The 15,411-nt window shown below is 39.9% G+C and overlaps 1 protein-coding gene across 1 annotated transcript; it reads right to left on the bottom strand.

Annotated features, from left to right (window-relative positions):
- Positions 1 to 1,817: 1,817 nt before the first annotated feature.
- Positions 1,818 to 14,806, bottom strand: LOC136048975 (cytochrome P450 4V2). Its single transcript, XM_065736933.1, has 11 exons — positions 14,510 to 14,806; positions 11,758 to 11,870; positions 10,509 to 10,594; positions 8,632 to 8,822; positions 8,117 to 8,186; positions 7,639 to 7,765; positions 5,788 to 5,982; positions 4,252 to 4,354; positions 3,756 to 3,890; positions 3,357 to 3,536; positions 1,818 to 2,698 (listed from the first exon to the last, which is right to left on the bottom strand). Exons 1-11 carry the CDS (start codon positions 14,724 to 14,726, stop codon positions 2,523 to 2,525), a joined length of 1,593 nt encoding a protein of 530 aa, XP_065593005.1. The 5' UTR covers positions 14,727 to 14,806; the 3' UTR covers positions 1,818 to 2,522.
- Positions 14,807 to 15,411: the final 605 nt, after the last annotated feature.

Genomic DNA, 15,411 nt, shown 5'->3' with positions numbered 1-15,411 from the left:
TGTCCCAAAAGAGACTGTCAGCATCCCAAAAAGCAGTCCTGGAGGTACACTAAATAAGCACTAAAAATTCACATAAAGGACCTGTACTTAGTTTCCTGTGCAAAAGCCACACACGCTAATTCAGAAATAATCGCAGTTTATTTGGTCATCCCCGCAGAAAGCTGTCTTTTCTGCTGCCATAAGAAAGAGTTCTTTGTATGAGCTGAGGCTATCACCTCCACAAAAAGACAGTTATATTGCAGAAACAGCCACACCATCCATCATTAACATCACTGAAGTTAGTCTTTATGAGCCACTGCTCAGGAGTAATATAAACGTTTTAGGTTTCAGCCCCTGCCTTCAGAACTAAGCATCAGCAGACACCCAGCCATCAGAACCAAATCACAAACAGCTCTGTACTTACAGTTTCTAACATATAATCTTTCATTATTCCTTTATTTCATTTGAAAACCTGGCAAACAGCTGCATTGATTGCTTAAGTTTTACTTTTTTTCTTGTTATCTGTTTTGTTGGATTTGTCTTTAAAAAACTATCTGTAAACCAATAACCACACACCACATGACTCAGGTTATTAAGAACACATGCTGCACACAACACACAAGATTTAACATCTACCCTTTCTGGCAGCAGAAAGTTCTTGTTCTTTCATTGTTTTCCTCAAGATGTATTTCCTTAGCAGCTGCAGTTTGCTTCAGAGCAGCTTTCACAACAAAAGATGAGAGGACACTGCCTTTTTGGAGAATACAGAGAATTACATCAGTGCTTTTCCTGGAAAAGAATTCAGAACATGGTGTTTGTGTAGACAGATTATTTCCTTATTGAAATGATTATTACAGAGTGGTAAATTTTGAAAATTGTTTCCACACAGTAGACCTCATAGAAGAAAAGTCTGGAGGTAGCTTTAGTATTGTGCTTTCACATGTTTTCACATTAAATCGAGTGGATTAGAATATCAAAATGACTAGAGGAATAATCAGGAAAAGATAATCCTTAACAGAAGTCTGCTTCTGTCTATTTTACAGTTGTCTATTCCTTCAAAAAACCCTGCCTCCTAGTGACAAAATTTGGAAGAAGGAAGAAATTATTTAAGTTCAATTAACCTCTCAGGGACACCTCTGGGTACAACTGTGAATTCAAAGTTGAGGTTAGTTATGAAACTTTAATACCATTGAATAAGTCAAAAAAACATACATCTCCCTTATTTTCACATGGTGTGAAACAAATACAGCAGTTGTGGTAGAGGTAAGCTGCTGTTGCATTTTCAAAGGAAAAAAAGATCAAATGGATGTCCTCAGGGTAGCTAGGCATTTCTCTCTGAGTTCCTCAAATGTATTTAGGTATATTAAAAACAAACAAACAAACAAACAAACAAATCCTTGACTTTTTATGAACATCTAACTGAAATTCTTTCTAACAAAAATGATTGAGAATTTCTTTTTTTTTTTTAGCTATACATAACAATATTTTTGTTGCTCCACCCAACAAAGAGGTCCTATTCTCTTCTGTCATTGTATCACCTCAGAGAGCTGCTTGAATGCTTTTTGTTTCCAACTGAAACTCCTTAAGGAAAGATCAGTGAAATTTCTGCAGTAACTTCATTCCATCACTGTAATTTCTCTTCAACACCAATAAGTACCAAATTCTCTGCGCTGAATTCAGGACCCCAGAATGCGAGAACAGACTGACTCATTGTTTGAGCTTTGACTAACACAGTAAAATCCAGATTATTTATCACCACCCAGGAACTGATGATAAGAAATAATTACTTACAGCAGTTTACCAGATATATAATTTTTACAAATTAAATTTCATCCCACTCTGAGACACAATAGAAGTTTATTCTCCAAACCTGTAATAATACATCATATCTGCTAATATGAAATTGAACAGCTTGTACATCATTTCATTCATGGTATGATTATATGGATTGATGTTTATTGCATGTTGTGCTAAAATAATCCAGAGCACTAGCTACTTAAGAACTACTGTAAATGCTTACAAAGGAAGAGTAAATTTATCAGAGACTTTTGCCTCATTTTCATAGATGCAGTCATTGTTAGAAGAGAAAAAACTTGTGGCAAGTGGAAGAATTACCCACTTGTACCCTTAGAGACAAAGAAAAATCAACCTGAAAAGTACAGAAAGCTTTGAGACTACCAGTTACTTCACAGATGCTATGAAAAATAATCAGCTCCCTCTATCATAAACATTACTGTTGTTAGTACCTTCAATTCAAGACTTTTGCATTGTTGCAATAGAATAGCTTCATCTGAGGAGATAAGGCACCAAGATTTGATATTTAAATATTTCAGTTTTGAAGATGAATGTGAAGTTCTCATGTATGAGAAAAGTAGAGTAACTTATGTCTATAAGTTACTATAATATTGTATTTGATTAAACAATCAGCAACAACATTTAACTTCACCAAATTGCAGGACCACTATCAAATCATCTGATTTAAAACACATTTTAGTCCAAATAGCTTGGAAGTTTCTGGAAAAAACAGAATCTTGAATTTCCTTTCACTCTGTTATGGTTTTTGGTCTCCTCTTCAGCTGAACCCAGATGCCCTTATTTGGACGAAGAATTAGTTCTCCTGATAGACCAAGCTCTTCTGGCTTTTGAGAACAGTCCACCCAAAAGCGTCGCAGGATGAGGGCTAGAAGAGTCTTCTCTTCCATTTGTGCAAAGCGCTGGCCTATGGATTACAGTGCAGCAAAAAAATGGTGTTATTGTCAAGTTGCAGCAACACTTGCCTGTTAACAGTGATACCTCTAGGAACACAGGGCAGAAATGACTGTGTGGGCTAAAAATCGAGGTCATGCAGATACTACTACATTTTTTTCCCATAGCCCACGGTACTCAAAGATTGAACAGGAGACTGTCAAGAGTTTACATGGACCTAATGCAAAATGCAGACCCATCACTTCTCTTGGGACTAGGAAAGGGAAGAATGATGAGAGCATGAGAAGATACAGCACAAGAACAGCAGGAAGAGTCTTCTCTTGCTCCGCAATGAGCTGTCTTGCCATCCCAAAGCAAGGAACACAAGTCTGTAAGCAACCTTGTCCTGACACAGGAGCCCATCCACATGCTGCCATGACAGACAGGTAATAAAAAGGAAAGACCAGACTAATATGCGCTGGGCCTTGGGAAGAAAGGAAACCCTTGGGGAGAAAAAAATAAAAATGTTGCAGCTCAAGCACAAGGCTGACAGAGGAAACAGCACTCAGAAGCTTGGTGGGCCACCAACAGGCACATCAAGTCTCCAGTCTCTGATACACTCACTGCTGCTATGTTAACCACACTACAAACAGCACTGGAACATTATGACAGCTTTCACTTCAGCTACATACCAATACAGTTCCTGGGGCCAGCTGAGAAGGGCACATAAGCATACGGGTGCCTTCCCTTACTATTTTCAGGAAAGAAGCGCTCAGGTCTGAATTCCTCCGGCTCAGGGAAGATCTCAGGATCTCTGTGCAGCACATAAGTTAAGACAAGGACATTTGTGCCTTTTGGTAGCATATATCCTCCTGAAAGAAAACAAGAAGAGAAGGAAACATAACAAACAAGCAACAACAAAAAAAAAATAAAGCTAAACAGCAGCAAATATATATATATATATTTCCTATAAACAACCACACAGTTAAATAAACAATCAAACTGAACACCTGTACATTTCTTGGGAAACAGTTCCACTAAGATTGCTGGAATGGAAGTGGCAAACATCAGTAAAACTGAATGTTACTTACCAATATTGCAATCCTCTCGCAAGGAACGGGCAAACATGGGAACTGAAGGGAAGAGCCTCAGGGCTTCTTTTACAACACACTCAAGGTATCGAAGTTTCTTCAAATCATCTACTGTAACAGGACGCTCTGTGTTGCCTAGCCAAAAGAAAATAAGGATAGAGGGGTGAACAAGAAGGGTACACCCAGCTCTGACTAAACAAGCACATCCCATCTCCCTCCAGGAGCTAAGATCATCATGTACCAACATCAAACAGGAAAAGATGGTAATAAAGACATTGAATCTATACCTTGCCCCAAGAAGGTAAGTTGGGCTGTAGTCTACTACGGACCATCCAATACCTATCCCTATCACACCTAGCTACTGAAATCTCCAGAATGACCACAAGAACTGTTCCTACATGCACTTCTACCTCTAGGTCAACAATGATGCTATCAAAGCCCCACCCACAAATGCAAAAACTACCATAACCCTAATGAAGGAGTAATGGAAATATACCAAAGACATCATCCAGCTCCTGGTGAACTTTCTTCTGTGCTTCAGGATTACAACCAAGCAAATATAGGACCCAGTTCATAGCAGCTGCTGTTGTATCATGACCCTAGAAAGAAAAATTTATTAAGACATTCACTTCAAATCTATACTTGGGCGTAAGTATGCTAAATAAATATAACTTTCAGGGTAACTGAGTTCTATTATTCCAGTAACCATGAGAAAAAAAATAATAGTGATGAACTCTATTCCATGCATACATGATGATTTGTGATTCATATTGTATGCCTGAAGACTGACTAAAGATGAAAAAGCGTTGAAACAACCCAGAAAAAATCCTCTTTTTTTCTACTCTGTCTCTTGAAAATTTCATAAATTACCAGTGTCTTTCCCTTCTATATCGCCTCAGATGTTGATGTTTGCTGTTTGCTCCTATTCAGGAATCCAGTGACTGGCTCCTATGGCTCTACATAGGTCAGTAACTTGCAATTTTAATCCTTCCTGCAAAGTGACAGGTTAAAAGCTGCTCAGTAAGGTATATAAGAGCAGTGTCTCTTTGTATCTGGGCAATGAAATAGATGTACAGTCATCTTTTCTTTTACTGTGCAGTCAATGACATTGAGTGCTGGTGACTGCCACAGTAGACGTACAAAGGACACTATCCGTAATCTTCAAAAACTTCACCCAGAATAGCCTAACGAGACACATTAGAATGGTCAGAGAATGGGATACTATTTGGTTTCCTATGAGAAGGGAATCAACTACTACAGCTCTCAGGTGAAAGGATAGGGAAAGGGGACAAAACAAAAACAGAACAAAACAAAACTGAGGGGGAACAGAAAAAGTAAAACTTGACTATCAAATTAGTTTGGCACTAAAGAATTACATTCATTATGTAGTGTCAAATGCTATGGAGTATCTCAGGAATGGTAAAACAGCAAGAGTTTCTCTTAGTTAAAGTGGCATTAATACAATTCTGAATTAAGCTCCTCTGAGATAGAATTCAGGTCTAAGAAGTATGAGGGAAACAGCCTTGCTTATATCTTTCACTGGACAGGGAACCAGAAATAAGAAGATGACACCAAGAAGACACTATAAATGCACAATTATGACAGAACCAGGAGGTTACAACAGCCAAAATGGCAAGGCTCAGAATGAAAGAACTTACAAAAATGAGAGGTAGGACATTGAAAACATTTAGAGTTCTCATTAGTACGAATGAGGCTTGTAGCTGAAGCTGAAACTCCACAGTAGTCATCAAGCTCTTACTATGTCTTTTTATGTATCTGTTCATATCAACAGAGCCTGTTTGTATAGAAAGTACTTGCCACATGCACTGCCTCACATTTCGTCCAGGCACAAAATTATAGATCAATAATTTATCTCCTACAGACGCTTCCTCTTGAGCTTCCAGGGGTAAAATAACTTGATACTAAAGGCAGCTTCCCAAACTAAGAAAAGGAGGAGTCACTACCTGTAAGAGGTGAATCTTGCATTTTGGAAAAAAAGAAAAACAAAAAACACTATTGGTTCCTTGGGTACCTCAAACATGAAAGTATCCACTTCCTCACGAATGTCTTTGTAGCTGAGTTTTTTCCCTTCATCATCTGTGGCATTCAGCAACATATCCAAGAAAGCTTCTCTCTTTTTGGATCTACTTTTTTCTTCACTGTTTATGTCAGTATTGTATTTTGTTAGCTTGGTGTTTTCAAGTTCTGCAACTTTCTCTGCAATCACCTGAAATTAAAGCCATTATATCAGATACGATGCATGCAGTGCATATGCACAGTCTACACCACACAGAATTGTCTCAACTTGTTAAACATCTGTATCAGTCCACATGGGGTGGGCCTAATTACAATAGCTGTTAGCATTAGCTTTTGAATCAACTGACTTTATTTTAGTAGATGAAATGCGCCCCTCTTGTCCCAGTCAGATTAGACTACCAAAATTGGAACAGAACATCCAAAACAGAACAAATCTATCCAACCCAGTCATTAGGGAAGGGAACGTTTTTCCAGCCTCTGGGAAAGGCAGAAGGTAGAAGAGACCCCTGGGCTCTTCACAAGCCTGCATCAGAATTATACACTGCATGACTGGAACCACTATACTGAAGATTTGCAGCTTTTCGTTGGTGTCAGAGTAATGGCTGAATTTATTCTTTTTAGGCCAGTGTGACAGATAGAGAGCTCCTAGAGCTCTCCTGAAGAGAGAAAAACAACAAGAGGGAAAAAAACAACAACAAGAGGGGCTGTGCAGTACATAATTCTGTTCAGAACAAGCACTAGATCTGGAAAAATACAATTACGCACACATTTTTTCCCTCACTGAACATACACTCATAAAACTACTTGTCTCTGCTTTCTGTCAGCGCCCACACTAGGTGATATTATTATTTTCACTTCCTTTGTCATCTTCCACTAATGTTTCACTTCTTATATTTAATGCATCAGCCCAGCATGACAGGACAGCAATATTATTACCTCAAGTCCTTTTCTCACATCCTTCACTGTTGTGGTTTCCAATAAGAGTAAACAAAATATAACCTGAGCTACTTAAAAACAAGTCTGATTAGAGTTTTACTCTGGCAGAATCCAGCATGATAGAAATGCCCATTTCTCTATACACTGTAGTTGTACATCGTCATTACAACTCATTGGAGGTTCTAAAAGTTCAGGGACTCTTTCATCTGCTATAGGCACTGACACCTTGACATTGCAGGGGTATATATAACCATTTCCAGGAAAGCAGCCTTCTGGCAATGTCCTAACAGTAGATTTGGGAGGGCAGATGTTGGTAAAAACAGCACAAGTGCTACTCAATGAAAGAAAGGAGAGTTATTCTCACAGCCTAAAACAGTGAGATAAGACTGCATTTTATACAGTTAGCAGTGTATGCTCAATGATTTCCACACCAAAGTGCCTTACTTTTGATGTGGGAACCTTGGTGTATTATTTCAGCAGTTCTGTTCCAAAATGGGGAAAACGAATATAAGCTTCCATCTCTGAGGGCTAGACCAAATAATTTTACCAAGCAAACAGACTCGTATATGTATTTATTTTCCTACAAACTTGGCAGAGAACTTGGCAGGAATTTAAGATATGCAGCACCCAGGACAGAACAAAAATGTAGTGAACTCCTGCTGTTTGTCAAGGACCAGTGAGTCCTGCTATTGCTTTGGAGTAGTACGCTCCATTGCTAAAAAATTGAGACCACCTGACAGAGAAGCCAAGTACCGACTTCTTCTCAGTGTATTCTTCAGCATCTCAACAGAGCAATAGATCTCCTAATAAATGTATATCTAGAGTGTTGAATCTCATCTCCCAACTATCTACCAAGTGCAAAACCCGTCCATCAACTAAAACATAATGTTAAAAAAAAAAGAGGCTATACTGTATCTGTAAAACTGTGCAGAATCTTAAGATTCCTCTCATGCTCTCTTCCTTCCTCGAACAGAACATACAAAATATCATGCCAAAGCCAAGGGCTCTTCTGTCGTTGTTGGATTAGGTCACTCATCCTAGGGGCATAAAAATTACATCATGTAACATTTCTCAACAAAAATTACAGTCTCAGAACATTTTCAAGAATCAAAAATGTATGTGTATTTGGACACAGTCTCAGAGGAGGAATTATTACCTTCAGTACCAAAGATTGACTGAAAGGCAGCTGACACTTCTTCATAGCCTTAGCCTCACATTGCATACACTCATAATAGAAGAACTCTGGGAGTTTTTCTAGCTTTCCTGGCTTCCTAAATCCATCTGTGTCACCCACTCCTCCACCCCTGGCTCACAGAGCAGATTAAATTATACTGGCAGCAACATTTCCAACCTAATTGCAAAGCAGTGAAAAAAGAATCTCTACTTACCTGTAGACAGCACGAACATAATCAGAATCCTTATTGTTCTGAGCACCCAAATTCCTCCCCATTGCAGTTTCTAAAAGGAGGAAATTATCACTGTTTCACAAATTCAAAGTGAAATACAAAGTCACTGTACACATTGTAAATATTGCTCTCTGATTGTCACCACATTGTCTGTCTGACAAGTAAATACACACAACCCTTTCCAGATAACAAGCTTGATTTATATTTCCATGCACAGGAACCCTGCTCCTCAAAACGCTTGCCCAACAAAACCTTGCTGCGGATTCCTACTTCTGCCCTGCTCATCCCATGAGCTCAGCCCAATGCTTATCCAGTCAATGGCATATCATGTGGACCCCAGGAGAAAGGTTGATCTTGAAGGGATGGCAATGCATTCACACAACAAGCAGAGACGTTCATAAGTTCATAAGTTCATCTCCTCACACAACACAGTACCAGGATACTCATGAGCATCTGCATCATTCACAGCCCCATCACAAGAACTGAAGAGGACTTACCACAAATAATATCAAGGGCACACAGAGTGATGTCTGTAAAGATATTAAATGGTTCCTTGTCAACATACTTCTCAAGTTTCTCCAACAAAATACAGCCTTGTTCATTCATAACCTCTAGAAAGTCGTTTAAGATTGCAAAGTGGAATGTGGGAGTTATCATCTTCCTCCGTGACCGCCACTTATCTCCAGTGCTGCAAAGGTGATAGGGGAGAGGTAAAGGTTAGAACTCCAACTCCACACTATTACAGGAAGCACACAGTAAAAACTCTTACCTAGAATACCTTCACAAATAGGCATGCTGTGGCTGACTTCTCAACATCTCTATTATGCTCACCAGAAGGAGCAAGTGGGAAACACTTCTTGCTCCAGCTCTCTCTGGTGCACAAGCAGCCATTTCTATGTTTGTTGTCAACAAAAGAAGTTACTTTATAGCCTTCAGTCAATGTCGCTGTACAGTCACTTAGTGCACAGGTTCAGAGAGAGCGAGCTGAAGTTATCCTGTAGAACAAATCAGCTATTCAGCGTTAAGCCCAACTCACATCACATCTGTGGATCACCACCTGTGCTTGTCCATCTGCTGACTCTCCAGGGAATGAGAACTGAGGACATTATGCCAGTGACATTATATCCTAAGATTTGTCTACAATGTATCCACAAGTCAATGAAAGAGCCGCAGGTGGTGATACTTGTTCTCAGAGGTTCTTGTTCACTTTTCTGAATCAGGTGCCCTGTCACAGCTGGATGCTCTTCTCATAGGGCAAATCATCACAGTTTTCCAGTTAACCTGACAGTGGGCCAGCTTATCAGCTTGCTATCTACCTAAACTGTGTTTAATCAGTGAGGATAAAGAGAGTAGAATATGTCTATGTTTCACAAGCTCAAGGAAGTCAAAATATCCCTAAAAGTCTACCTGGAGACAAAACAGCCAGTTTTGGGGAGCATATTTCATACATACACCCAGTAACCTCAACTCTGCACTTTGCTGCTGATTACTACCTCTCTTGTGTAAGGGATACAATCAAAATACAGGTAAAATGACACTTCTCATCCTCCCACATATATTTGCACCTTCTACACCACATGATCAGAGCTGGTTTTAAAACACCGTGATCTCAGCAAGAAGCAGGAGAAGTTCATTGAGAGCTCCAAACAGGGAACAAAGATCCACTGCTAACAGGAGGAAGAAGAGGCGCAAAGGCATCAGACTTGCATATCAGTTTGCATTTGCCTTGCTCTGACTCCTTGCTCTGACTCTTGAATATCTACATTATCCAAATTAAAAACTTTCCTCAAACCTATCAAAGACTGGTAAACAAAAAGTCTCACACCACTGCTCTTCTCTCTTGCCAATCCTAGCATGCACTCTGAGCTAGACCTACTTCTTATGAGTCTCCATTGCATGATGAAAAAGTAATGGGTACAGATACTCTCTCATCTCACTCCAAATCATTACCAACCTCAGGGGTACTCAAGAAAGTCTGCAGTTTCACCAGCTGAAGTAAGTAGTAGACAAACAGCTCTGCCACAGTAACCCTATTTGACACAACAGCCAAAACACTGAGCATGTAGCACAACAAACTAGAAGACACCACTTTTCATAGAATACAACTTTTTGAAACACAGATTATTTCCACGACTCTGGGCAAAGAAGTATCAATGGTCAAATTTACCAAGAAATAGGTAACATCAATCTATTTTTATCAGGCATTAGTGGCTTAAAAGTAGCCAAGACCATCATGACAAATGAAATTTCTAGAGCTACCATCTTTATCTACCCAGAAATACACACAACATTCCCACCACTAAGCACTCTTCCTACCATATAGCCTGTAAATTTTAAGAAGACAGTAATGAATCAAACCTGTACTTTACTATACCTTGTCAGAAGACCGGTCCCCAGCCATGGGTGCAGAAATTTGTACAGGAATGATTTTTCTATATGCTTCGAACTGCTCAGAATAGCCTATCAGAAAATGAGAGGAGGGCAAAAAAATATATCACTTGTTAGATGGAGAGAGGTCTTCAGCAAAGATTACATTGCATAGTCTCAGTTCCTCCACAAAAATGCCCTGAGCCTCAGGAAAATGCAAATGCACCAGCTAGTACACAGGGGAAGCATACAATTTACACAATCAAGTTTTTCTTTCAATCCTGAGAAATAGTGAAATATTCGAAGTCTACTACATACACTCTGCCTATCTTCCTCAAAAAGAAAAATCCATCACTGGCAGAGCTCAGGAAAACCCAGTAGTAGTTAACGTCAACCAAATTCACAAGAAGTACCATTTCTTTGCAGAAAAAACAATGTCATCTGCCCTGTAGTCTCTGATAATACCACACTGAAATCATGGAGCAATCAGCCTCAAAACTAGTAGTCCCTAAACAGGCATGAATTTTGCATTACTTTCTTAAATAACCAAAACAGCACTATACAATGTCATCGGTTGATAGGGTGAAACTTTACATTTACTCATTCATCAAACGTGCACTATTTCAGCACAAGCTGATATAAGTGGTGTATCCTGGATTCCTTCCCCCTAAGTCACCTTCTGCTCACCCAATCTTTGTTCTCCACCTTGCCTTGCACTTCTGCCCACTGTTGTCAATGTAATGTCACCACCCAGTTTCAATACAGATGTGTATCACAACAAGGAAACAACTCTACCTTCACAGCTCAAGCACAATCATTATCCATAACTAAACTATTAACTACATTCCATGACATCAAAACAAACCCATCAAGTTCTCATGCAAAAGTTCAATAGCTATAAGCACTGCAAATTACATTTCATAATATTTTACCTCTATTTTAGTCGCCCAGTATTCCCGCTATGGACTTGCCAGTTCTGATCTTTGGATCAGAAGCTTTCACACATGAAAACAAGACTATGTGGGCTGTTTCTTTGTACAATTTCATTTGCTGATTCATCTTCTGCATTGAATTCTTCCAAGATTAGGCTTCTTTTATTCTTATATTTTCAGCCTTTCTTTTGGTCAGAGGATAGCCTCAAGTTAAATCAGATCAAGCCCTTTTATGCAAAAATTACACTGACAGAATAGAAACTAACAGCTTGAGCTTGATTTGCATGACAGCAAAACTGATAAAATGGAGAGAAGCACACTCACCTCCACACTATCAGGATGAAACAATACCGTGACAGGCAAAGGACCTAACCAGAGTTTGAATATTGGCAGTTTCCTGAACTCATCAGCATACTGTTGTAGCTGTTTAAAAAAACCTAGAATTGAAAAAGTATATTAAATAAAAGGGTTTATTTGATGGAAATGAAAGACTTCTATGATGAAGTTTCACATCTTATGCTCTATTATTATGTTTTTACTGTAGTTTTATCTTGCTACAATGACAAATTAGCATATTGGAGCACTTCTTTATTGCTGCACTCTCAAAGGCTGTGCATTCAAGGGAAACCCCACCAAACAGTTGACTCAGCAGTTTCATTTGAGCTAACTCAGAGCACTGTAGAATAGGCTTGCTGTACTAAAGTGCTTTTGTCACAACTTGAACCAAATTAACTTCATCAAAATTTACATTTTGTTTTGCTTGGAACTAGCCAAAATGCATCAAGACAATACTTCCCATGTATTGCACCAAGCCTTTTCCCATCCTATACTTCTTTCACAGATGGTAGGCTTATGATACACACACAAGAGACACAGCACACCATGATAGCAGAATACTGTGCAGGAATCAGTATCACTCAACATGTCTAGTAGCTGATAGTGGCAGAAGCCTTAAAGAGGCTGTTGCAGGATTAAAGAACCCTCATCATTTTAGAAACATTACTGAAAGATAAATGACTGTTTACAAAGACATTGTGGACTTAGCAATTCAGATGCCCCTACCTCTAAGGGCACAAAAGTTCATAGGATCATCTATGCTACAAATCACATGAGAGATAGTGCTATTGCACAGCTGCCAGTTGGACTTCATAGCAGGGAGAATCAGTGCTCCACCCACCTAATTATCCAATCATCCAGGACGTATCTTTCTAGTTCAGCTATACAGAAGCATGTGATACGGTATCAAAGACCTTGCTGTACCCAATTTAACATTGTCTATGCTCTTCCCTTGTTCACAGGTTCAATTATTTTGTTACAGAAGGCAAACAGGCTTGCTCTGCATTTCTAGAGGAGGTGGCTGCTATCAGGATGTTTAAGGATTAAACCTCCTTTGCCCTTTCAGAAACCAGATTAAACAACAAATGACCTTCTTGCAGTGCCTATGCAGAGTTCAAAAGCCAAAGGTCCCCAAACTGAAGGAAAAGAACAATAACTGGTTTCCTGATAGATACCCAAATACAGCATACCCCAGTCTTATGCAAAGTTCTAATGGCACCTTATCCAGAAGGTTTCCAGACTATTATACTCTTTCTTGATCTTTCTTTTCCTGGCACTATTATGATTGAAGTATAACAAGTTTCCAGTGTTGGCTTCCTGATACCAGTAAGATCACCATTATTTAAAAATGATTATTTGTTGCTTTCTGCTATAAAACATCATTTTTTTTTTCATCATAAAATGTTATCTGAATTTGGGTTTATATTTTTTTCATAAAAAATATAAACCCAACACTTCATTCATATTTATAGGAATTTTCATTCATGTTTATAGGAATAAACAAAAACAGTGACAGTCATGGGCTTAAGAAAATCTTGGAGACTATGTGACTCCTGCTAATGAAAGAGATTAGAGACTCTATAGAACATAAAAATCTTAATCAAATTGCTTTCTAGAAAGAGAGATTCTTAAAAAACATTAAAAAAATAGACTCTCATTCAGACTAACCTCCACATTCTGATCCTGCACACCTTCAAAGATCTCTCATATCTGTACGTAGGAGGAGCAAGGTTGTGTGGGTTGTATCTAGAGGAAATGTTATGTGCAAGAGCACATGCTTGTGAACAGACAGAGGGAACCCCACTATGTCTCAGCACTGGGCCGTTTGTGTACCCATGCTCTGCTTGTCTTCACCTTCCATGCACTCCTGTGACTCTCTTTTGGCATCATACCTAGCACAGTAGGCACACAGCCAGGAACGTAGTGCACAGAGTAGGCTGGCACACACAAACACATCCAGAAGAGTCTGGTATCACACTGACAGCAAAGCTGGAGAAGTTTTTACACCAGAGACTCGGACTCCTCAAGAAAGAAGTGTTCAACTGTGCAAGACAGGGTATCTAATGGAAAATGAATGTGTGTACACTCTTTGCATTTGTGTTCCCTCAAGGATCTGGCTAAAGAAGGCACCACTAATCAACACAGGCACAGCAAAATTTGCTTTTGAAAGATATCTTGCAAATAATAAGTTATTTTAAATCTAATGCAGAAGCCTAATGGAAAGCCAGGTCTGAAAATATCCTAGCAGCTTAGCATGCTGGAATTCCCTTGCACTTTCTCACTGAGGGAAACAATGTTGTTAAAGTACTTTTGCTTCCCAAGTTTAAAGCTCTGTTTCGATTGCAGTTAAGAGCTGTGCTTTGGATACAGTGGTTTGTGTTATGAAACACTACTTCCTGTGAAGGCAGCCCAGCACACTTCCTGCAAAAATATATTCCACGGCATTTTCACTGCCTGTCTCTAAAAGCAAGAAAGAGTCCCAAGTCCAGCACCATTACCTGGAAACCACTATCAGATTGAACCTCCAACTAATCTTTGACTAATAGTTATGTCACATTTATACCATTTCTCTTCTCTCTCCTCCATTGTTTGTTTTTGTTTTCCACTGTAGAAGCCCACAGCCCCAGAGCTGCCTATGGTGTACACTGCTACCTGCCAGTCATGATTTGGCCACCCACAAATCTCCCCAGGTCTGGCTTCTGTATCAGGACCCCACAGCTGGCATGCAAGCAGTCCTTACCTTCTCCTTTCCGCTCCAAAAGGAGAGCATTTCCCACAAAGGGGTAGCATGGGCTGATGCCTGGGATGGGTTTCATCACCCTCCACCACCACCAGTAGTTCAGCAAGGAGGGTAGGGAGCGCACAGTCACCACTGTCAGCAGCAGGGTGATGGCTCCGACCACCCAAGGCAGCAGCTGCGTTCCTTCCATGGTTCCCAGCACGACCTCCGTTGCCATCTCCCTGCTCCAGGCCAAGTCTTGCTGGCACTGAGGCCAGTCTCTGTCAGCACTGCCTATTCCCACTGCTGTCCCTTGGCAGTGAGCAGAGAGCCTTCGTCCAGCCCTGAGCAGGAGGCGGAGCTAACACAGCACACAGAGGCACAACTCTAGACCTCTGAAACAAACAACATAAGCAAGAATGTGGAGAAGCTGACTGCATGCAGTTCACTACAGCGGAGCAGGCAGGGGCCAAGGAACAGTACTGTTTCCATGTCCTAGTTCAAACAAAGAACAGGAGCCTTCACAGGCCAAAACATTCCTCAAATTACTTCAAAAGAAAAATCTTTGTGATTATATGGGGAGGATTAGTGCTTTTAACAGTTTTTCTCCATGCATTTTTGGATGCTTGGGGCAGTTTTACTGCACAGTGTTCTGCTGCACAACGCCTGAAGACCTGTGAAGTGCTTGAGATGGGGACAGCCTCCCTTTTAGTTTGTTTGTGGGCCCAGGGTTGCATGACAAACTGGAGCCCACGCAGACCTACAATCAAGAAAAGCCCTGTAAAATACACATGCTTTTCCATTCAGCTTTTGCTCATCTCACTGTTGAATTCTCAGCCATTGGCTAAAATCAACAGACATGACTAACAGCAACCAGCACCAGTATAACAGACATACTGACCTGGTGGCAGTGCTGACCCAAC

This window comes from Cyrtonyx montezumae, unplaced genomic scaffold (assembly GCF_038088225.1).
Source record: "Cyrtonyx montezumae isolate F1298 unplaced genomic scaffold, pur_monq_1.0 scaffold_2, whole genome shotgun sequence".
In the NCBI taxonomy this organism is placed as follows: Eukaryota; Metazoa; Chordata; class Aves; order Galliformes; family Odontophoridae; genus Cyrtonyx; species Cyrtonyx montezumae.
The sequence above is the reverse complement of the archived record's forward strand: the minus strand, read 5'-3'. Positions and strand labels throughout refer to the sequence as shown.